We start from the raw sequence: 25,242 nt of genomic DNA on the forward strand, positions 1-25,242 counted from the left end.
TAAAAATACTAATTTTGGTGCATGTAGTTATAATTTTTTTTTATGTAGTAAATAAAACATACATAATTTGGGTATCTTTGTAACCGTATTGACCTACAGAATCAGAAACGGAAGCCCCCAAAGTTACAAAACAGCCTTTTTTTTTATTTCACCCCACAAATAATATTTTTTTGTTTTGCTGCAAATAATGTTATAACATAAGTAATATCATTGCAAAGTACAATTGGTTATGCAAAAAAACAAGCCCTTATATGGGTCTGTAGGTGAAAAATTAAAAACTTTAGGATTTTTAGAAGGGGAGGAGGAAAAAATTTTAACGAAAATTTGCTGAGTCCTTAAAGCCAAAATGGGCTTTAAATGTCTCCCCTTTTTACTGTCAAATAATTTTAACTGCTAATATCTAAATAATTTGAAGAATATGAATTTAAATCTATGTACAGTATCTCACATAAGTGAGTCCACCCCTCAAATTTTTGTAAATATTTTATTATATTTTTTCATGGGACAACACTGAAGAAATTACACTCTTCTAAAATGTAAAGTAATGTGCAAAGCCTGTATAACAGTGTCTAATGTCTCCCCTCAAAATAACTCAACACATTAATGTCTAAATGTTGGAAACAAAAGTGAGTACCATATTTTCCGGCATATAAGATGACTTTTAAACCCGGTAAAATGGTCGTCTTTTTTGCCAAGTGCTGCAGTCGGCCAGGATGCCCGGGGTCAGGATTATCCATACCCCGAGATTAATTTCCTCCATCACATTTGGAACATCCCTGTGTCCCGAAAGATCTTTTCGGGACACAAGGATGCCCCGTTTACCTTTCTGCTGCTCCACGTTAACTTTAAAAACACAGGGGCCGCCGGGAGGTCACTGACGTCCCATGCGTGTGCCCATAGAAACGGCAGAGCAGAGCGGAACAGCGAGGATGCGTGCATGGTAAATTACCAGCAGCATGTCAACTTCGGTGCTCCGACCACCGCTCCTGAGTGAGACAGTACACAGACATACAGCCTACAGCAATACACTGTATATGGCAAAAGGCTGTATGTCTGTGGCGTACACTGCCTACCTAATGTGGGAGAACTTTAAGCTAATGTGGGGGGAACTACAGTATACTGCCAATCTAATGTGGGGGAACTACCGAATACTGCCAACCTAATGTGGGGGAGCTACAACCTAATGTGGGTGATCTATACTGCCAACCTAATGTGGGGAAACTATGCTGACAACCTAATGTGGGGGAACTATGCTGACAATCTTATGTTGAGGGAACTATGCTGACAACCTAATCTGGGGGGAACTATGCTGACAACCTAATGTGAGGGAACTATGCTGACAACCTAATGTGGGGGAACTATGCTGACAACATAATGTAGGGGGAACTATGCTGCCTACCTAGTGTGAGGGAACTATGCTGCCTACTTAGTGTGGGGGAACAATGGTAAGGTACCGTACATCTCGGTAGATGGGTAGTCTTATACAGCAAGTATATCCCAAACTATATTTTAACTTTAAAAGTTGGGGGTCCTCTTATACGCCCAGTCCTCTTATACGCAGGAAAATATGGTGCACCTCTCTTAAAATTGGAAGCCCTTGGCCCTGCACCTATGCTAATGATTGTACTTAATCCCACTGTAGATACTACAGTGGTTCATAGGACTAAATTTTCCTTATATACTGATATATTTTGTTGCTTAACCATAGTATATAGTGACATCCATCTTGTATATTTCTTATATAAAATACACAGCACAAAGCTGTGAGGGGGGGGGGGGGGATAGACTGGCAGGCAGATGCTCTCACCCTGCCTATCTGTACCCCCTGCTTGCCTTGTGCTGAAAAATAAACCCAAACACACTTCCAAGACAATTACTGATAAAAAAAAAACTTAAGGTAACTAAACCTATAGCCCATCCTTTCTCTCTCACCAACGTATGTATTTGTTCTAAATATCATTCATTAGCTATATAGAGCAGTTTCCGTCTTTCAGCAGTCACTTACATGCAGCAAGTGAGAGAAAACTAAATTTTTAGATCCACTTTGTCTCCTCTGTGAGACCTAGCCCTCTCCCTTCAAGACAACACCACGTGATTTCTGTCTGATTTCGCTTTGGTCTAAAGCTCTGGCTGTACAGCCACACATACCTGTATGAGGAGCTTGTGAGCTGTGAGAGAAGAGCAGTGAAGATTCTCAGTCACAACCGAGCACATAGCTGCTGTTTTTCTGCTGAAAATCTCATCACTGACTTCTGTCTACTGTTAAAAATAAATATTGGGGTGAAAATCACATAACATTTTTGAGAAAACCGTCACACACAGGTACAGACACTATATTATGAACTACACTAACTTTACAGCCCCTGTAGCATAGTCAAGTAAAAAAAAAACTCCTGGAATACCCCTTTAACCCCTTAACGACGAAGGACGTATATTTACGTCCTCCGCCGAATCCCGCGATATGCCGCGGGTTCACGCGGTGTCCCCGGTGCATATCGGGTCGGTCCCGGCGGCTATCAACGGCCGGGACCCGCGGCTGATACAGGACATCACCGATCGCGGTGATGCCCTGTATTAACCCTTCAGACGCGGCGATCAAAGCTGATCGCCGTGTCTGAAGTGAAAGTGTAAGTAACCCGGCTGCTCAGTCGAACTGTTCTGGACCGCTGCGGTGAAATCGCGGCATCCCGAACAGCTTACAGGACACCGGGAGGGCCCTCACCTGCCTCCTCGGTGTCCGATCGACAAATGACTGCTCTGTGCCTTAGATCCAGGCAGGAGCAGTCAAGCGCGGATAACACTGCTCACAGGCGTGTTAATACACGCCAGTGATCAGCATGAGAGATCAGTGTGTGCAGTGTTATAGGTCCCTATGGGAGCTATAACACTGCAAAAAAAAGTAAAAAAAAAGTGTTAATAAAGGTAATTTAACCCCTTCCCTAATAAAAGTTTGAATCACCCCCCTTTTTCCATAAAAAAAAATAAAACAGTGTAAATAAAAATAAACATATGTGGTATCACCGCGTGTGTGAATGTCCGAACTATAAAAATATATCATTAATTAAACCGCACGGTCAATGGCGTACACGTAAAAAAAATTCCAAAGTCCAAAAAAGCTTATTTTTGGTCACTTTTTATACCATTAAAAAAACGAATAAAAAGTGATCAAAAGTCCGATCAGAACAAGTATGATACCGATAAAAACTTCAGATCACGGCACAAAAAATTAGTCCTAAGACCTCCCTGTACGTGGAAAAATAAAAAAGTTATAGGGGTCAGAAGAGGACATTTTTAAACGTATATATTTTCCTGCATGTAGTTATGATTTTTTCCAGAAGTACGACAAAATGAAACCTACATAAGTAGGTATCATTTTAACCGTATGGACCTACAGAATAATGGTAAGGTGTCATTTTTACCGAAATATGCACTGTGTAGAAACGGAAGCCCCCAAAAGTTACAAAAATTTTTCTTCGATTTTCTGCAAAGTAGAAGTGGTAACGCAAAAAATAAGCCATAATATGTTTTTTTAGGTGGAAAATTGAAAGGGTTATGATTTTTAAAAGTAAGGAGGAAAAAACAAAAGTGCAAAAACTGTAAAACCCTGTGTCCTTAAGGGGTTAATGTAATTTGTCCTCATCTAGTTTTTTCCAGAGAAAGTTTTTTCCTATCAACTGGCAGTGGACAGTAGATTGCTTTAAGGTAAGACACTGAGTGGCCAAGACTTCCAATCTGTTTTTTGGTAGCATAGAGTCATTTTTGGTAAATAAAGTGATTAACAAATACCTTAGGAGGTTTTTTAAAATGACAGTGACCATTTAAGAAAACAAAATAGTCTAACCCTGTGTTCATATGCCACATGTGACTAATCTATAAGTATAATTTAAGCAGAGTGAACTTGACTCCTACTTTTCAGTGAAAGAATTCTGCCTGTTACATGAGCAGGTTGTTGATCAGGAGTATGGAGGAGGGACTGAGGACGTGTTGCATGCTACGTAACTGAAAACCAGTTCACCTTTTCCACTTTATCCCTTTAAAACCTTGTAAAGAAGTTTACTGGTAGAATGATAACATAATATAACCCCCCCCCCCTGCATGATATAAAGTGTAATCATTCTATAGGGGAACATTTCCTTTGTCTATATTAGATAAAGCACTTTGTTGATGTTTGGGAATTCAGTAGGTCAATGATGACAATTTTGAGGTAGAATGACTTGTAAATCAGGTTGATGAATACAATAACTCCAGTTATTGAGGATGTATTCAGGCTTTTATTTGCAGCTATGGAATACCAAGACAGGAACAGTCCATAAATGGAGGACACATACAAAGGAAAGACTGAGACCTTTCTTTTCAAATCCACACTTGGCATTGTAGTCAATGATTTTAAGTAAAATCTAAATGTGTGAACACACCCTCATACTCATTGCAGATACTATTATACCGTAAACAAATTAAATTGTTACTTTACTTGACACTGAAGCAATCCATTCGAGTAAATGAACTTGCACATGGCACCACTGGACCAATATTCTTAATATGCCAAATAAAGATCATGGTGCTACATACAGACATTTGTCAAACAACATCTATGCTAGTAACAGTTGCAGTCATGAGCTACACATGCCTTGCATAGACATTAGATTTTAAAACAGAATAGTTATCCCTAGCACCACATTTTTCTCTTATCACAATTCTATGAAGGTCATATATAGAGATGAGTGTATTTAAAAAAAAACTCAATTCAGCCAAATCGCTGAATTTTTCCCCAAAAATTTGTTTCAGTTCGAAATGATTTGCTATTTGCAAATTGCTATTAAAAACGGCTATTTCTGGCCTACAGAGAGCCTCAATAGGGGTGTAAATACTTGCCTTGCTGTAACACGCATAGGATGTGAGCTGGATTAGTGAAACAATACTGTTATTCAGTATGACATGCAGATCAGAGGCATCGCTATTAGAATCACTGTCACAAAGCGGCACAATGACAGCGCCTGGAAGTGACATCAGTAAGAGGAGACCATATAGTGGCTGAATGACACAGCGTGGAGGTGGCAGCATGAGGAGACCATATAGTGGCTGAATGACACATGACACAGCGTGGAGGAGGCGGCAGCATGAAGAGACCATATAGTGGCTTAATGACACAGCCTGGAGTTGGCAGCAGCATGAGGAAACCATATAGTGGCTGAATGACACAGCCTGGAGTTGGCAGCAGCATATAGTGGCGGAATGACACAGCCTGGGGTTGGCGGCAGCATGAGGAGACCATATAGTGGCTTAATGACACAGCGTAGAGGTGGCGGCAGCATGAGGAGACCATATAGTGCCTGAATGACCCAATGTGGAGGTGGCGGCAGCATGAGGAGACCATATAGTGCCTGAATGGCAGAGCGTGGAGGCGGCGGCAGCATGAAGAGATGACCTAGTGGCTGCATAACACAGCATGGAGGTGGCGGCAGCATATAGTGGCTGAATGACACAGCCTGGAGTTGGCGGCAGCATGAGGAGACCATATAGTGGCTTAATGACACAGCATGGAGTTGGCGGCAGCATGAGGAGAACATATAGTGGCTGAATTACACAGCCTGGAGGTAACAGCAAAATGAGGAGACCATATAGTGGCTAAATGACACAGCCTGGAGGTGGCAGCAGCATGAGAACATATGGTGGCAGAATAAGACATCTTGGAGCTGACATCAGCATGAGGAAAACATGTAGTGGATGAATGACACAGCATGGAGTTGTCACCAGCATGAGTAGACCACATTGTGGCTGAATGACACAGCCTTGAGTTGGCAGCAGCATGAAGAGAACATGTAGTGGCTGAATGACACAGCCTGGAGTTTGCGGAAGCACAAGGAGACCATATAGTGGCTTAATGACACAGCCTGGAGTTGGCAGCAGCATGAGGAGAACATGAAGTGGCAGAATGACACAGCCTTGAGGTGGCAGCAGCGTGAGCAGAACACATGGTGGCAGTACGAGACAGCTTGGAGCTGGCATCAGCATGAGGAGAAGATATTGTGGCAGAATGAGACAGCCTGGAGGTGGCATCAGCATAAGGAGAACATATGGTGGCAGAATGAGACAGCCTGGAGGTGGCATCAGCACGAGGAGAACATATGGTGGCAGAATGAGACAGCCTGGAGGTGGCAGCAGCAGCATCAGAAGTCATGAAAGTGACCCAGTGACAAAGTGGTGCAGTGGGTGGCAATACCAGTACCTGGTGACGAAGGTGGGTGAAAAAAGGAGAACTTGGCATCAGATGTGTGGCATCAGGCAGGTGGCAGGATCAGAATAGAAGCTGAGGCAGGTAGGCAGAAGAAAACAGTCTCTTTTGTAAAAGTGTTAGTGTGCACACGTAAGTATTAAGGATATGTATTATGTAAAACGTAATAATACTTAAAACTTTTAATAATATGCTTAGAATAAAATATATGGATCCCAAATTTTTTTTTAAAATCAAACAAAAGAAAGGTGTGCAAAAAACACCTACACCACCAAGTATTGATGTGATGCAAAGACCTCTAATAGGTGGAAGGGAACAACTTATGGTCCATTGTAACCGGTGGGGGTAAAAACTTCCCCAGTAAGGCCCTACCCTTGCCCTATTAATTCCCTTCTTGGCAAGTATTACTCACCCTAAAAAGGGCGGCCCCACACAGGAAACTCTATATTTCTACCTAAAAACTACTTGCAAAACTACAACTCATAGCATGCCTACACAGCAAACTGCTGTGTGGGCATGCTATGAGTTGTAGTTTTGCAAGATCTAGAAGGCCACAGTTTAGAGATCACTGCACAGTGATCTCCAAACTGAAGCCCTCCAGCTGTTGCAAAACTACAAATCCAAGCATGCCCAAACAGCTGTCTGGGCATGCTGAGAGTTGTGGTCTTGCAACATCTGGAGGGCTACAACACTGTGGACAAGAAAAAAAATTCAAATAGAAAATAATTTCCTCTGTAGCATACAGCTGCTAAAAAGTACTGGAAGGGTAAATATGTTTTAATAGAAGTAATTTACAAATCTCTTTAACTTTCTGGCACCAGTTGATTAAAAAAAATGTTTTCCACCGGAGTACCCCTTTAAGACTTTACCAGGAACAAAATGGTACACCACTTAGATGTACGTGTGTGCACTTATGAGGGAAGGACAATGCGCTCCAGTACGATTAAAACAATATTTGTCTACAACACCAGCAGATGTGTACTTTTGGCTGGCCTTTCACAGTATCTAGGCCCTTAAGCCTTTAACAGGAACAAAGTGGTACACCACTTAGATATACGCATGTGGTATGAACTTATGAGGGGAGAACCATGCGCTCCAGTACGCTTAAAACAGTATTTGTCTACAATATCAGCAGGTGTGTACCTTTGCCTGGCCTTTAACAGTATCTAGGCCCTTAAGACTTTAACAGGAACAAAATGGTACACCACTTAGATGTACGTATGTGGTATGCACTTAAAAGGGAGGATAATGCACTCCAGTAGGCTTAAAACAGTATTTGTCTACAACACCAGCAGGTGTATACTTTTGCCAAGCCTTTGCCTGGCCTTTCACAGTATCTAGGCTCTTAAGACTTTAACAGGAACAAAATGGTACACTACTTATATGTAGGCACAGGTTTCACTTAATAGAGGACAATATGATTTTAGTGCCCTGCTCACCCTAACTGGCTGGCTGCTATTAGCATTTCTGTTGATGTACACACCAGTGCTGCAGCACACAGTCGCTGTGTACTACACCCAAAATGGCACTTTCTCTCTCATTCTCACTCCCTTCCCTATCAGTGCTTCTAGGCTGGATTTGGGCGTGAGGTGAATTGCTGCTGTAAAAAAGCTTTTCTGTGAAACACACTGCTTTCTTTCCCTCTCTGCAATAGAAGGCTGATATGACTGGGAGGTGACTCACTGCTGTAAAAATGCTTTTCTGTGCAACACACACACTGCTCTCTGTCCCTCTCTCTCTTTCTGCAATAGAACGCTGATGTGACTGGGAGATGAATCACTGCTGTAAAAATGCTTTTCTGTGCTACACACACTGCTGTCTGTCCCACTCTCTCTGCAATAGAAGGCTGAAGTGGCTGGCCACAAAATGGCTGCCGATTATATAGGGCTGTGATATCACTGGGGTGTCTGGCTGCTGATAGGCTGCATGCTGCATGTGATTAAGGGTCCTCCTGCAGACCCTTGTTCCCGCCTTCCCAGGATTCTCACATGTGAATCCACCATTTTAGATTCCCTAGAGCCTGGACTGCACTAAATGAAGTTTAATGAAGCGATATGCGTGTTCGAATCGTGGCAATATTCACATTCGTTGCAATTCAAGTTTTTCCTGAAATTCGTAACTAATTGGATTCATCACATTCAATTCGCTCATCCCTAGTCACATACACTCACAACTGTGTTGAATCTCAATATATTCTTTATATATACTGAAAGGCAGTACCAGCTTTTTCATTACAAACTGTATCACTGTAGCCTCAACTTCGTGATGTATTTTATTTTTCTTATGGTCCCTAGATATTCATTAATGCAATAATCCACTGACTCTACTTGTGTTAATGCACTTATGTGCATTTTCTGTGGAGGTATCATTACTTGTATAATAAAAGTTTTGTATTGTATTTGTATACTATTCTGTTTGTGCATTTTACCATACTTGACCCTGTCAGTATCACTTCAAATCACAACAATGAACAAGAGATGTGCTTTTAGCATTAACATTCAAGGTAGCAGCTGTCCCATGTAAATTAGTTCTATAGTCTGACAATCTGCACATTAGCTTGCATTAAAGGGTATCTGTCAGATCTATACCATGCTCAGAGCTGCAGACATGGAAAGATAGCTGATAAGGATTTAAACTAAATTATACCTGTCTCTTAGCTAATAACTGTTTGCAAAGTTATTAAAGGAGTACTCTGGTGCAGAGTATTCCTGCTCCGTCCTGTCCGGGCTGCAAAATAAATGAAAATAAACCATCTCTCACCTTCCTGGGTTCCCGCGGAGCACCACTACAGCTGATCGGTCCTCCGGTCCATCTTCTTCATACTTCCGGGTGTAACGAAGCGTCACATGGCGCTTGTATAATACGCTTTAATATGGTAAATATCACTTTATTAATTTTACACCATTTTCAAAATTAGAGTTCTTTGCTTTTAAAATGAATTGAGTACACTTTTTTCCTCAGTTTCATTCCAGTGTGTATATTTGTCCTTCAACACATCCCAGTAACAGAACATTATGAACATTTCTAGTTCCTGTTACATTTTTAAGTGAGATATAAACCAATCTGCTCTGCATATCTTCATCCATGTGCTCAATACTGTAAATACTCGCCATGAAGCACTGTTTTGGCTTTTCTAGGTCCTTGAAAGGTGGGAGCACTGATGTGTATAAACATACCGACCTAAGTTTTTAATCAATATTAAAATATCTCAGACCAAGCTTGTGCCATTTGTTGCAGGAGAAATGTCCATACATGATCTCCCATAAGTGAGTCCACCCCTCACATTTTTGTAAATATTTTATTATATCTTTTCACATGACAACACTGAAGAAATGACCTTCTGCTACAATCTAAAGTAGTAAGTGCACCGCCTGTATAACAGTGTTAAATGGTGTATCCCCTCAAATAACTCAACACACCACATCTAAGCATTGGCAACAAAAGTGAGTACACCCCTAAGTTGAAATGTGTTAATATTTTGTGTGTCTACCATGATTCTCTAGCACTACCTTGGGCATGGAATTCACCTTCACAAGTTGCCACTAGAGTCACCTTCATCTCCTCCGTGATGACATCACAGAGCTGATGGATGTTAAAGACTTTGTGCTCCCCCACAAATGTTCAATAAGCTTTAGGTCTGGAGACATGCTTGGCAAGCCTATCACCTTCACCCCATCTCTAAATAGTCATCTTATAGATGTTTTGGGGCCGTTATCATTTTGCAATACTGCCGTGTGGTCCAGTCCCCTTAGGGAGAGGATCATGCTCTGCTTCATTATGTCACAGCACGTGTTGGCATTCATAGTCCCATCAATGAACTGTAGCCTCCCATGCCAGCAGCACTACCATGCTTGACTTTAGGCAAGACTTACTTGTCTTTGTACTCCTCACCTGGTTGCCATCTGACACCATCTGAACCAAATACATTTATCTTGGTCTCATCAGACCACGGTGCACGTTTCCAGTAATCTGTGAAGTACTGTGAAGTCTGCTTTCCTTTAGCAAAATGTTTCTGGACTTTCTTGTGCATGATCTTTAGAAAAGGTCGGGGTTACAGCCATGCAGACAAATTTGATGCAGTGTGTGGTGTACAGTCTGACCACTGACAGCCTAATTCCACCACCCGCCCGCCATTCACCCTCTGCAGCAATGCTGGTAGCACTCATATATCTATTTCCCTACATGCACTCAACTTCTATGGTTGACCATATTGAGGTCTGTTGTAAGTGGAACCTGTCTGGTAAAACCCCTGTTTCAGAGTAATCTTATAGCCTAGACAATTTTTATGTAGAACAACAATTTTTATTTTCAGATCTTCAGAGAGTTCTTTGCCATGTTGAATTTAAAATTACACCAAATTTAAGACACCTGCCTCCCATTTGAGGGGACACAACATTTTTTTCCCTTACTTGGCCTTCGTGCTTCAGTCATTGCAGCCGCCGCTGTTTTAAAGCCGGCGCAACAACCACTCTAAATCACTGACCGGTGACGGCTGCCAGGGAATCTAACCCCCCCGCTGATCCCCCGCGTGTATTTAGGTCTTTTACCCCTTACCTGGTCTGCGTGCTCTGGGAGGCTCAGTTTCCAGCCGCGTCTGGGGCTCACAGCGCACCCGTCAGTGCACTGTCAGTCCAAGACGCCGCCGGAACCTGAGCCTGCCAGAGCGCGCAGGCCAAGTAAGGGGTAAAAAACCTAAATACAAGTGGGGGATCAGCGGGGGAGAATGTCCAGCCAGCCGTTGCTGTTCAGTGATTTAGAATGGTTGCTGCACCGACTGTTTATTCAGGATCTGCAGTCCAGCCACGGCCACATTAAAACAGCGACCAGCAGCGGCTGCAATGACTGGAGTAGGATTTATCGGCGTAAAACACGCAGGTAGAGTTTTAGCTTAATATTTTAGTTTAAAAATGTGTTTTATATGACGATAAATACGGTAATCATATATATATATATATATATATATATATATATATACCATGGAGTATAGTTATCAATGTCCCTCACAAAAATAAAATAAAAACATGGCTGCACATCCACAACTTGTACAATGATCTACATGGTTTTCAGCATAATTTCAAAAACTAACAAGTTGTTAGTGTACCTTTTGATGAAAACGTGTAAGCCCACTCACCACGTTAAGGCCACCTGATATGAATGGGTCCCTATACTAACACTGGCATAGCGCTGGTCGGCGACAACTGCCGCCACCACACCAAGCACACAAGGGGAATGACCCATTGGCCAGGCAGCCCCACTGCTACCCGACCAAGCCCCCGGCTCTGGGCCACGCGACCCCACAGATAAAGCACCACATTGTCTAATCCCTTTGTATTGAAAAAAACATAGTGTCCTATGGCTTTCCACATAACTTAAATGATACATATAGTATCACCTAGACACAAGCCAGAAGGATACACTTTGGCCCATGTAATGATTAAAAAATGGTTTAATAGGCACATGAACCACAATGTAACTTTAAGCTCTTAAACCATACTCCATACAAAGACTTTGTTTACATAATTTTTCTTTTTTCATTTGTTTTGGTTGTTCTATCTGACAATTTTTCATTTGCCTATTTTTCACAATGTTTTTAACGGGGGGGGGGGTGTTATAGAAAATTGGACAATGGGAAAAAAAACAATAAATATGAGCGGACCTCCGTATATAAGTTCTGGGAGGATCAACTGAAAATTGGCCACCAATAAGATGACTGTACACTTGTTTTGCCAGGGGCAGAGCCCTTTCCAGTGAATGTACAAGTGAACATAAGTAACAATAGATAGAGTACAGCTGCTTAGCTCTGAGCCAACGCACAAGCATAGAGACTGCAGTCAAAGACAGGAGCCCCTGCTCCTGTATATACAGGGCAGGGAGGCATTGTATGCATCTCTGCTCAGTGAATATTCACTGGACCAGGTACAGAGTGATTGGCTTACAAATGTAAATAAGCGTCAATGCTTACAGCATTCAACTTAAAGGGGTATTCCAGGCAAAACCTTTTTTTTTTATAAATATCAACTGGCTCCGGAAAGTTAAACAGATTTGTAAATTACTTCTATTAAAAAATCTTAATTTTTCCAATAGTTATTAGCTTCTGAAGTTTTCTGTCTAACTGCTCAATGATGATGTCATGTCCCGGGAGCTGTGCATGATGGGAGAATATCCCCATAGGAACTGCACAGCTCCCGGGACGTGAGTCATCAGAGAGCAGATAGACAGAAAATAACAACTCAACTTAAGAAGCTAATAACTATTGGAAGGATTAAGATTTTTTTAATAGAAGTAATTTACAAATCTGTTTAACTTTCCGGAGCCAGTTGATATATATATATATATATATATATATATATATATATATATATATATATAAAAAAATGAAAGTTTTAGCCTGGAATACCCCTTTAAACTTCAGTTAGCCCTGACACATTCATGCCCAGTGACTTTGAACTGAAAAGTAAGGTATACAATGTGTGCCTCCCCATTCAGTTATTGCAGTATCAGGGACTTCTGCCTTTGACAGAAGGCCTGGGACCTGTACCAATTCACCTGAAGGGAACCACAAAAAAGGTAGATTTAAACAATTAAATAAAATTTCTAGAAATCCCTTTTTTACCTAAATACTTATTCACAAATTGTACCATACAATGCCAAATAATTAGTTTATAAATAATTTACACACTAAGGATGCAATATGTGAATTGTAATTTGGTAATTTAAGAATCTTCAATTGGAACTCTGTAAAACACTGTATTGGAAAATAGTGCGACAACACAAAGGCAAATGAAGAAAGGTATGATCTGTAAAGATTGAAGGCATATGTTCACATAGTTTGAAATTCACATTTTGGAAACAGATAATTGATGTAATCTAATGTAAATGAAATAAACTGTTTCAACTTGAAATGACCCATTTCGGTAACAGTATATTCTATCACATACAGTACATAGGTTAGTACTACTGGTCTGGCATGCCAGAGGAACATAACACGTGTGTGTTTTGATGTCTTCAAACAATACCAGGCTTTCTGCATTAAAAGAATACTCAAAAACACATGCAATAAACATGGTCGTTATAGCTTCAAACTACTTCTCTTCATGTGATTTCTAACATATTTGGAAAAAGTCATGACCACTAGGTGTCACTTCCCTGCAAACTGCTGTCCACTGCCTGTTGTTCGAGGAATTTTGTCTCAGCAGCAGAGACACCATGACAAAACACAGGTAGTGGGGGTAGAGCTTAGATAGTGTTATTAGAGATGACAGTCTAGACTTGGTGCATGCATCCTCAATCTGTCAGCCTCCCCCAGGGGATTTACGCTGTGTCTCCAAGGTATATCAAGACTTTCCTTAGCTTTAGGTAATTGTCACATGTGAAAATACTTTTGTACCTCTAAATGTATTTCTCTCCCCTCCCTAGGGTAGTCACAGTCACAACCGAGGACAGAAACCAGGAGAGTTATGCCAGTAACAAAGTCAGGGGACAAACATGAAAACCAAGTTATTAGGCAAAGGAATCCATACACAGTTAATGCAAATGCAGGAACAAAACCTAGTGACACACTAAGTAAATAACCAGCAGATACCTGTTTAAATCACCTGGGCTTCTGGGATTTTGGAGCTCGGCATGATTGGCCCAGCATCCCAGCTAATAGACTAACCAACCATCCTAGGAGCAAGGCTAGAACACATACCAATTGAGTGATGCCTTCAGTGTCACAGAAGCTGAAGAGCTATGAACACCACTCAAACATGGCTGGATTTTCTTCTTACAAATATGTAAAAGAAAACTGTGTAAGAAATGAAACTTTGCAATAAACCTGGATTGTGGCATAAGGGGAAACTGGTATCTTCTTTATCTTATAAAAGCCGTCCATAATTTTTTCCAGGTTGCAAGTTAATTGTAAATGTTTAGAAAACTGAACCATTACAAAAGACTGGAAGAAGGGGGCGGCAGCTGCAACGACTTTTCCTAAGTGTATGACACTGTGCGCTATGAGTGTGAGCAAAAATGTTAACCTTGAGCTACTTTATATATATATATATATATATATACCCTCTATATGGAACGTGCAAATATGCATAATTCAGATGTTTGAAACCTTAGTCCTCTCTGAGAATGTTTTATGCATAATGTTTATTCTGATGCATGTTTACAGGAAAACATGTATTACACTTGTTACCTAGATTGCTTACAAAAGGATCTGTTATGATATTAAAGGGGTAGTCAACTGGGGGAAAAAATCTTTTAAATCAACTGGTACCAGAAAGTTAAACAGATTTGTAAATTACTTCTATTAAAAAATCTTAATCCTTCCAGTACTTATCAGCGGTTTATATGATCCACAAGAAGCCCTTTTTTTTTCCTTTCTGTCTGACCACAGTGCTCTCTGCTGACACCTCTGTCCATATCAGGAACTGTCAAGAGCAGGAGAGGTTTGCTATGGGGATTTGCTTCTACACTGGACAGTTCCGAAAATGAACAGAGGTGTCAGCAAAGAGCACTGTGGTTAGACAGAAAGGAAATTCAAAAAGAAAAGAACTTCATGTGGAGCATACAACAGCTGATAAGTACTAGAAGGATTAAGATTTTTAAATAGAAATAATTTACAAATCTGTTTGCACCAGTTTATCTTTAAAGAAACATTTCAGGAATCTCTTTTCTCTGCTTATAAATTACATTTGCTATTATTAGAGATACATGTGGAAGTTCTTGTGTATGCCTTGTGCATACTTATTTTAGTTAATCTGGCATGCATGGGTTGTCTGCCATCTTGATTTGTATTTGTCTTCTGCTATGGTTTCTTAATGCAGCCTATATGAAGTTCCCTTCCTCTGGATCAACTCAGTAGGGACTTATTAGGGATATAGGTTTAACTTGATGGACTCTGGTCTTTTTTCAACCTTATGAACTATGTTACTATGTTACTATATTTCCCATGATATATCTGCCTTTAAAAAGGTAGAGGGAGCGGAGACGTATTACTTGCCCTGAGTCACGTACTGTATATCCCAGTGCATAAAACGACTTTTTAACCCCGAATTTTCTTCTGAAAAGTCGGGGGTCGTCTTATACGCTGGGTATTGAGGTCCGGGATAGGAAAACTTCTGATTATCTGCCCGGGCCGGCTCCCGTGTGTGGCTGCAGGCGGGGACGGCCAGAGCAAGTAAAAACTAATACTGTATACTAAAAACCAGGGTGCCTCCAGCTGTTGTAAAACTACCACTCCCAACATGCCCGGACAGCCTTTGCCGTGCTGGGAGTTGTAGTTTCAAAACAGCTGGAGGCACCCTGGTTTTTAGTATACAGTATTAGTTTTTACTTGCTCTGGCCGGCCCCCGCCTGCAGCCACACACGGGAGCCGGCCCGGGCAGATAATCATAGGTATTCCTATCCCGGACATCCCTGTGTCCCGAAAAATGTTTTCGGAACATAAGGATGTCCACCGGTCACTTACCATTCTCCGGCGTCCTCCTGCGATCCTCCTTCGGTCCTCCTGCGGTCCGGTCCTCCGTCTCTATGGTTGTACGCACGGGACATCAGTGACGTCATGTGCCTACAACCATAGAGGCAGAGGAGCGCAGGACCAGGAGGACCGCAGGAGGACGCGCCGACGGGGGCCTGGTGAGTGACCGGCCGTGCTATCTTAAGTGATCCGGTCACCGCTCCCCGGTCCCGGCACCTACTGCTATGTTCCATAGGCCATAGCAGTAGATGGTGACCCAAGCCGGAGGAGCGGTGATCAGAACACTGTGGGGGCAGTACAGACATACAGCCTGCAGCCATACACTTTATATGGCTGGAAGCTGTATGTCTGTTGGGGGAGCAGCCAATCTAATGTGGGGGGAGCTGACTACTATTGTGGGGGAACTGCTGACCTAATGTGGGGGGAGCTGCCTACAAATGTGGGGGGAGCTGCCTACAAATGTGGGGGTAGCTGCCTACTATTTTGGGGGAGCTGCCTACAAATGTGGGGGGGAGCTGCCTACTGTTGTGGGGGAACTGCCTACTATTGTGGGGGAAATGCTGACCTAATGTTGAGAAATTGCCTACAAATGTGGGGGGAGCTGCCTACTATTGCGGGGGAACTGCTGACCTAATGTGGGGGGAGCTGCCTACAAATGTGGGGGGAGCTGCCTACAAATGTGGGGGAGCTGCCTACTAATGTGGGGGAACTGCTACTAATGTGGGGGAGCTGCCTACTAATGTGGGGTAACTGCTGACCTAATGTGGGGTAACTCCTGACCTATTGTGGGGGAGCTGCCTACTATTGTGGGGGAACTGCCAACCTAATGTGGGGGAACTGCCGACCTAATGTGGGGGAACTGCCGACCTAATGTGGGGGAGCTGGCAATCTAATGTGGGGGAACTGGCAACCTAATTTGGGGGAACTGGCAACCTAATGTGGGGGAACTGCCAACTTAATGTGGGGGGAACTATACTGCCTACCTAATGTGGGGGGGGGGACTATACTGCCTACCTAATGTGGGGGGAACTATACTGCCTACCTAATGTGGGGTGAACTACAAGGTACCGTACATTGTGGTAGGAGGGGTAGTCTTATATGGCGAGTATATCCCAAACTCTATATTTTAACTGTAAAAGTTGGGGGTCGTCTTATACTCCGGCATATACGGTAGATCTTTTGTTCCCTAAGGCTTCATTGACAGTGTGGTTATGTTTAATGTATGGATCTAATGTGCCAGAATTTTAATTACATCATAAAAGGCAACATTTTGGCTACATCTTGCTTTATCAATCTGTCTATTGTGGGCTTGATAAAGCCTGGGTATGGCCAAAACATTGACTTTTTTATTATGAAATTACAACAAAAGAGTTATTCTTCTGAAACTCTAGTGTCTAGGATCCAATGACCCAGATGTATCAATCTTTCAATCAGAAAAATGTTTATGTCACAAAAAGTCTCCTAAAACTTTACATTTAATCCTAAATATTGAGACTGTTTGCCTGAAAAATGCCTTCTGTTTAATGTTTACCTGGAAAACCCATTTAAAGAGGTACTCCGGTGGGAAAAAAAAATTCCAAATCAACTGGTGCTAGAAAGTTAAACAGATTTGTAAATTATTTCTATTAAAAAAATCTTAAAAGGGTACTCCAGTGGAAAAAAAAAAAATAAACCAACTGATCAACTGGTGCCAGGAAGTTAAACAGATATAGAAATGACTGCTATATATAAATCTTAATCCTTCCAGTTTTTATGAGCTGCTGTATGCTCCACAGGAAGTAGTATTTCTTTCTGGAGTTATTTTCAGTGTGACCACAGTGCTCTCTGCTGTCCATGTCAAGAACTGTGCAGAGAACAAACAAATCCCCATAGCAAACCTCACCTGCTCTGGACAGTTCCTGATATGGAGAGAGGTTGCAGTAGAGAGCACTGTGGTCAGACTGAAAAGAACTCCAGAAAGAAATACAACTTCCTATGGAGCATACAGTAGCTGATAAGTACTGGAAGGATTAAGATTTTTAAATAGAAGTAATTTACAAATCTGTTTAACTTTCTGACACCGGTTGATTTAAATAAAAATAAAAAATCACTGGAGTACTCCTTTAATCTCTTGGGGACGCAGGGCTTACCTGTACACTCTGCGCCCGCTCCCGAAATATAACATGTCATATAGGGTCTGTCCCAGTGGCTAACGGAACCCCTGGCCAATACCCAACAACACCGCTGTCTAAAATGTAAAAAAATACATTGCGGCAGCTCAGTCGGGCTGATCGTGACCCCCGTGGTGAAACAGCAGTGTCCCAATCGGCTGAGGACACACGAGGAGGGTCCCCACCTACCTACTCGGCATCCGATCAGCGATTGATTGATGAGATCCAGGCTTGAGCAATCGACCGCCGATAACACTGATCAATGCAATATTATGGCATAGCATTGATCAGTGCTGGCAATCTGTGTACTGCATGTTATAGTCCCCTATGGAGGCTATAAAATAGCAGAAAAAAAGTGAAAAATAAGTTAATAAAGATCATTTAACCCCTTCCCTAATAAAAGTTGGAATCACCCCCCTTTTCCCATTTAAAAAAATAAATATAAACATATGTGGTATTGCCGCGTGCGTAAATGTCCGAACTATAAAAATATATAATTAATTGAACCACATGGTCAATGGCGTACAAATCAAAAATTCCAAAGTACAAAATAGCATATTTTTGGTCACTTTTATAGCATAAAAATTAATAAAAAGAAAAAGAAAATCCTATCAAAACAACTTCAGATCACGGCACAAAAAATGAGCCCTCATACATCCCAGTATGCGGAAAAATAAAAAAGTTATAGGGGTCAGAAGAGCATGTAGTTATGATTTTTTTCAGAAGTAAGACAAAATCAAACCTATATAATTAGGGTACCTTTTAATGGTATAGACCTACAGAAAAAAGAAAATGTGTAATTTTTACTGAAAAAATGCACTGCGTAGAGATGGAAGCCCCCAAAAGTTACAATTTTTTTTTTTCAATTTGTCACACCATGTTTTTTTTTTTTCATTTTGTCGTAGATTTTTGGATAAAATGACTGATGTCATTACAAAGTAGAATTGGTGGCTAAAAAAAAAGACCTCATATGAGTCTGCAGGTGCAAAATTGAAAGGATTATGATTTTTAAAAGGTGAGGAGTAAAAAACGAAAGTGCAAAAACTGAAAAACCAGTCCCCAAGGAGTTAATGCTAAAACAAAAGCATGTGTAATGTCCGTTGTGTGTTTTTGTATTTTTCTGTTTTGGGGTCTGTTCAGACACAGTGTCTGAACAGTTTTCTGTGCTATTCTCCATGGCTTGGGATGAGTTAATGCTCTTAGCCTACGGCAGCTCGGGCGGGGTTATTTTAAACCCGAGCTCTGCGGGAACATGTTGCTGGTGATTGAGTTCTACTCTGACCATATCTGATTTATCTTGCACCTTGCTTTTGTCTGTTTTAGTATTTTTCTGAGTTTCAACCATGGTTATGAGTCCTGCTTATTGTATAGATTTTAGCCTGCTTGGTTTTAGTACATTTGCCAGGTTTTAGTATTGCGTTTTGTTCATTTTTCCTTCACTTTGATATATCCTAGTCTGTGTTCACATTGTGCAATATATCAGTCCTGTATCATTTTTATTCTCAGTCCATTGTTCAATATTTAGTATTCATGTTTAGTATCTAGACCCGTATTCCTCCATGTTATTGAGTTTGGTTTTGTAGTTCCTGTATTCCTCCATGACATGGAGTTTGCCTTTTGACATTTTGCTTGTTTCTATCTAGTGAGTTCATGATTTCTGACCTATAGTGTTTTTAGTACATGATCACTGATCATAGTGTACATAATTAATGATCTAGAGTGTCCTCTGTACATTACCATTGATCTATATTGTCCTCTGTACTTTAATACTGATCTGTGTCCTCTGTACTTGTATCTGTTTGTGTAGAGTATTCTTTGTTCTGTGTCCAGTGTTAATAGTGTTCTAGTGTTCCTGACCCGTTTATGGTTCTGACTTTCAGTTTATCTGTTCACCCCCTACATCTCCTGGTTTTGTCTTCTGTATATTTATTCCTTATCTAGTCTTGTTCATTTATTCATATCTGCCATTTATCTTGATTCTGGTTTCTGAACTGTATGTTAGTATGCTATATCCTGCTTTGTTAGAATTTATATCCTGCCTAGTTAATCTGTTTGTTAGTTTATTGTGTTCCCGATTTGCTCCTGACTTGTCCCCGACATGTACAGTTCTGTTTGTTTTGCTTGACCTTGATGCCAATACACTTTAGCGCAGGAAGGGACTGGCTCCCAGTTGTCATTCACTGCTAGGGTGTTTAGGCAAGTAGGCAGGGAGAGATGCCTAGGGACAGCTTAGGGCTCACTTCTTCCTGCCCTTCGTTCATGACAGCATGTAGACAAAGCTCAATAACTTTTTCAATATTTCATTCTTCATTACTTCCTAACAATGAGATGTACATTACTATTTTATGGATGTTAAGTACCTTTTACAGGAGCCATAAGAACATGCATTCCTGATAATTGGCCCATGTAAAAGGGCCAGCGATCAGCCAACATACAGTCAGCGATACAGTCAGTTGCAACAAGGTTGTCTAACTAGTACTAGATTTTATTACCTTTACATACTGCATGTAATTAAGACATAACATTACAGTACAAGTGTTTGTCTTAAACAGATCTCGTGTATTATTTTATATTATTTCCACTTAATGGCATTTATGTAAGCTGTGGAAAGGTAATTATTAGTGTTGCTTGCGAATATTCGCAATACAAATTTTATTTGCGAATATCGCATATTCGCGAATTCGCGAATATTCGCGAATATAGCACTATATATTCGTAATTACGAATATTCGTTTTTTTTTTTTTTTTTTACTTTTTCACAGTACACATAACAGTGATCATCCCTCTCTGCTTCCAGCTTGTGTGGTGTAAAGAAGGCTCTAATACTACTGTGTGAGACTGGTGCGTGAATTTTCGCATATGCAAATTTTTGCTTGTACAGGTTTTTGTATATGTAAATTTTCGCATATGGTAATTTTCGCATATGCGAATATTTGCATATGCGAAAATAAAACGCGAATATTCACGAATATATGACGAATATTCGTCCATATATTCGCGAATATTCGCGAATTCAAATATGGCCTAAGCCGCTCAACACTAGTAATTATCCCTAAAACATGAACTTTGATTTTACCCCTTTTGTCAACAATAGCTGAAACTAAATGTTTCTCATTATAATTTAATATGATTATTCTATAACATTACTAAATAAAAATCTCATCTATGTAACCTTACAATATTTTTGCCATTTCTAGGGTACGTTCACATGTGCATATTTTGCTGCACGTTTTCTGCTGCTGATTGTCCTACTCACTGACTTCAATAGGTTGGAAAATCCCACAAAATCCACAGCAAAACCCTATGTGTGAACGCATCCTTAAAATAAATGTGAGAGGAGAAAAGGAAAGTGAGAAAAAAATTCATTAAATTGTCATTTATCTAGAATTGGTAACAAAGGCCTGTAGAGCATTGTGGAATATAACCGAATCACACTAAAAGCCAATTGGGTGGTTATCACTAGTTCTGCACCTGCTTTTCCATGCTTAAAAGTTTCAAATAATGTTGAGCAAAACATTTAGACTTTTCTCAGTGCCCGATGGTTTTTAAAACAGGATTGAGGAATGAGGGAGAGGTTTAGCAGGAGTGGTATGGTCACAGACTAACTTTAGGACAGACCAACCGGCAGGAAATTTATTAAGAGGTGGGCATCTTTTAATAGATTTGGTGCTATTAACTCCAGTACATTTTTAGGACCATCAAAGAAACACTTGAATTTATAAATATGGATCAATATCTGAAAAAAAAAAAAAAAAAGTGTGATACATTCCCATTAGTCATAGAAAAGTAGGAAGCGAAGAAAGGGGGGACCATTCAAAGGCCTGAAGCTTTAAATGGGCACTGCCACAAAAAAAACCCTCAGGGGGCTCTGCTTTGAGCAAAACATATGTTGGGGTCTGCACATTTTTTGATAAGGCTTGTGTGTATGTAAAAGATGCCAGGATCTTTTGCTTTTTACCTTCCTTCTTTGGTCCAGATAGATTACTATACTAATGCATGAAGCACTTTTATATGACCTAAGATGTACTTGGATGTGTAAATTATTTACCTTGTGATTACCTTGCCTTCCTCAATAATGTGCTCCCTGATGGGACTGCTTTATGGTGCCAATTGATATATGTATATGGTGTTAATATTATTTTGTATTTCTCAAGAAAGATTTATATGATTTAGAATAAATAATTGTAGTGCTTTAGTTTGGTGCTAGATATTATTGTTGACACTACATGTTGCTGTGTTGGTTTACTCAGGACCTGGTCAACTTCCCTTTCTCAAAAAACTCCAGAAAGTTTAGTGAGACGCTAATCCAAAATAAAAAAAAGTAAATCTACATCTTAGTGGTTGAGTGGTGGACACAAAAATAAGGTTTCAGATTGTCCTAGTCAAAGTCCTGACACAATAGAGATTCAGAGCCAGGCAAGGCCCTTTTATATTATTTGTGAACATTCATTCTTATACACCTAAAAAGTGGGATTGAATGGTGGCACATGGGGAAACACTGCCATAGAATAATAGAAAGGGACTTAGGAAATAAGAAAGGCTATGTTGCAATCCAAAATGTAAAATGTAATAAAAATATGATAAAATGTTTGAGTGAATAAAATTTTTTGGAAAAATTCCAGAAAAGAAAAAATGCAATAGACCTTCAGGCCATGTTGCATTTTTTGCAATGGTGAACAAGGTCGCTTGTAATTTTTTTTCCATAGGGAACATTGGGGTTCTACTGTGTTTGTTATAATACCATGATTTTACTGTGACTACCTTGTGATGTTGTTCTGCTTTGGAGCACTAATCTACATATATTTTAGGCCTTTCTGCACATATTTACCATGGTTTATGTGGCATCTTGTTAAGCAAACATAGTACATCTGGATGAACATATGTTAAGCTATTTTATGTAGGAAGCTACTTTTTGCAGAAAAAAAATACAGCAACAACTGAGCAACACAGGGCTTGGTTTCATTTTTTAAAGGGATACGCTTGTGCTATGACACTTACTCGGGTTACATCTTTATTTTTGATGACCAGTGCAGGATGACACTTTTAGAAATCCTTCACCTCTAATGCTGACTATTTTAAATTGATAAAAATAAGCATTTGGCATGGAACATTGAAACATAACAACGCTCTATGGACAACCAGGTTGCAAAAGATCAACAGGTGCATTGTCAGATCTTGTGTATGTAAAATATTATAAGTAGAAAAGTAATATTGGATTAATGCTTTTTGATAGAGCAACAGTGCTGTATTATTCTTTATCTGTATCAACAGTATCCATAACCACCCTCAATATGACAAATTAAATCCATATGACATCTAACCCTTAACCACTGAATACATAAAATACACATATTGACAATGAGTTTGTGATTTGTCTTTTAGACCATCTTGCTTAACTGTGCTATCCCTAATGCTGAACATTTAAGTGAACCTGTTACTTTTGTGAGAGTGATCTACTCAAGTCTGATCTTATGCCCTGAAGCAAGTTTCAAGTTGTACGGAACATCAACAGCACAACTACAAGATGTAATGAAAGTACTTACCTCCAGGCAGCTCTGCAGGTCCACAGGTTGCACGGTATTCATCCACATCAGAGATCCATAGTTTCTTGTAGCAATACTTCCATAGCCCAAAATGGGCAGCTTCACATGTCATACTGTGGTTCTGCTTATAGGTGTTCACTTCCACCCAAAACTCTGTCCCAACTGCCAGCACAGACAGTGTCACCCCCACAAGGGCCACAAAAAAGGCCAATTTGATTTTACCCTCCTGTGCATCAGTCAAGCCTTTTCCACGTTGTCCTCTACCTCTTCCTGAGAAGCGCTGCTCCTCCTCTTGCATGAAAAAATTAGGCCACATCATTTGTGTAGCGAGGTTTATTTCCCTTCAACTGCGAGAATTGATGTAAATAACCCTTTAGGTGTACACGCTCTTCTCTTCTTCCGATCTTTCTCTGTTTTCCGTTAGAATTTAGGTCGCTCAAAGGCAATCTGCTGTAAGATTCACAGGCTAGAGACGCAGCAGGGACATCAATGTGCTCTCTCCTTTTTCTGCTTTCACTCTCCCCCTCTTGCTGTTACACACAGACGCACACACATGGCCTGGAAATAATCTCTGCACCTGTTACATTCATCACATCTCCCAGGCAGAGCTGTTATTTTAAGGTTCCCTTAAAGGCACTTGCCTCATGCACAGGCGACAGAGATGAGAGTGAGGTTAAGACAAAATGAAGTTAACTTATCCCAGTTCAGCCTACCATAATATGTGCACCTGCCCAGGGTCTTTGTGTATCCTTTCTGTATCTGTGCTGCATATTCACATGCTCAGCTGATGTATCTGTGCTGGATTTTATTCTGCATCCAGCTATGATTTCATCTTCTTTCCGTACAGCTCAAATCCCAGAGCAACTTACGCTTTGCGAGATCAGAAGAGCCTTATGTACTCCAGGCTTCCCCTATGCTTTGGCCTGACTATTGATTGAGATGTCCATTTCTTATTTATGTATACGAAACCTGTGGAATCAACTAAAAAGAATGCAAGCAAATATGTTGGCTGATTGCTTGTAAGATGTCTCTGGGCAAATTATTTATTGATTCCAAGGAAAAACATGCAGACTGCTTTGGCAAATGCATGGAACAAACAGACCCTTAAGATTTTTTTTAATCAGAAGAAATACTGCAGGGAAAACCTATGCTGCACGTAGAAAGCCATAGCATTCACTGTGTCTGTGTGGTTAGAAGCGTATGTGCTCTGACAGACTGGCAGGGCAGCTCAGTAAAGCACAAACAAAACCGCCTCCAGCTCCAGTGATACAGAAATGCAAACTGGAATAATTATGTAAATGTTATCTATGGCTTCCTTCTACTGATGCTGATGTGCACCACTCCAATTTGGATTCCATTACAGAATTCCTGATCAATATGTTGTGCATCACTCTTTTACATTGAGAACCAAGTTGTTGTGACAACTGTCAACAAGAAAGGAGGGAGGATGTAAATACTACCTATTGTAATAAAACATTTAATAGCCATTATTTTGGTGTCATCCTATTAAACACTTTAGATCAGGACTTTGCATCTATGCATCTGTCAATTACATTCGCCACCTACACTGCCCCCTTAGCCCAGCCAGAGTTAGTGTTTCCATGCCAACCATACCTTTTTGATGCAATCTTGTGTCTTTATTTTTTTTTAAATAGCATTTATGGTTAGTAGAGATGGGCGAATTTTTTAAAAATTTGATTCGGCCGATCCGCCGAATTTTCCGAAAAAATTGGTTCACTATTAAAAATGGCTATTTCTGGTCTACAGAGAGCCTCAATAGGGGTGTAAAAAACTTTGTCTTGCCGTAACATGCATATAGAGTGTGCTGGGGTAGTAAAATAATACTGTTATTCA

General features: G+C 40.5%; 1 protein-coding gene across 1 annotated transcript in view; it reads right to left on the reverse strand.

Moving 5' to 3' along the window:
• The window catches only part of CACNG6 (calcium voltage-gated channel auxiliary subunit gamma 6), a 203,130-nt gene extending 178,594 nt beyond the window's left edge, over positions 1 to 24,536 (reverse strand). The window contains exon 1 of the mRNA XM_056542869.1: positions 23,389 to 24,536. Coding sequence (XP_056398844.1) covers positions 23,389 to 23,707 — 319 coding nt within the window. The 5' untranslated portion in view covers positions 23,708 to 24,536. The remainder of the gene's footprint in view (positions 1 to 23,388) is intronic.
• Between the last annotated feature and the right edge of the window lie 706 nt (positions 24,537 to 25,242).

Source organism: Hyla sarda, chromosome 10 (assembly GCF_029499605.1).
Source record: "Hyla sarda isolate aHylSar1 chromosome 10, aHylSar1.hap1, whole genome shotgun sequence".
In the NCBI taxonomy this organism is placed as follows: Eukaryota; Metazoa; Chordata; class Amphibia; order Anura; family Hylidae; genus Hyla; species Hyla sarda.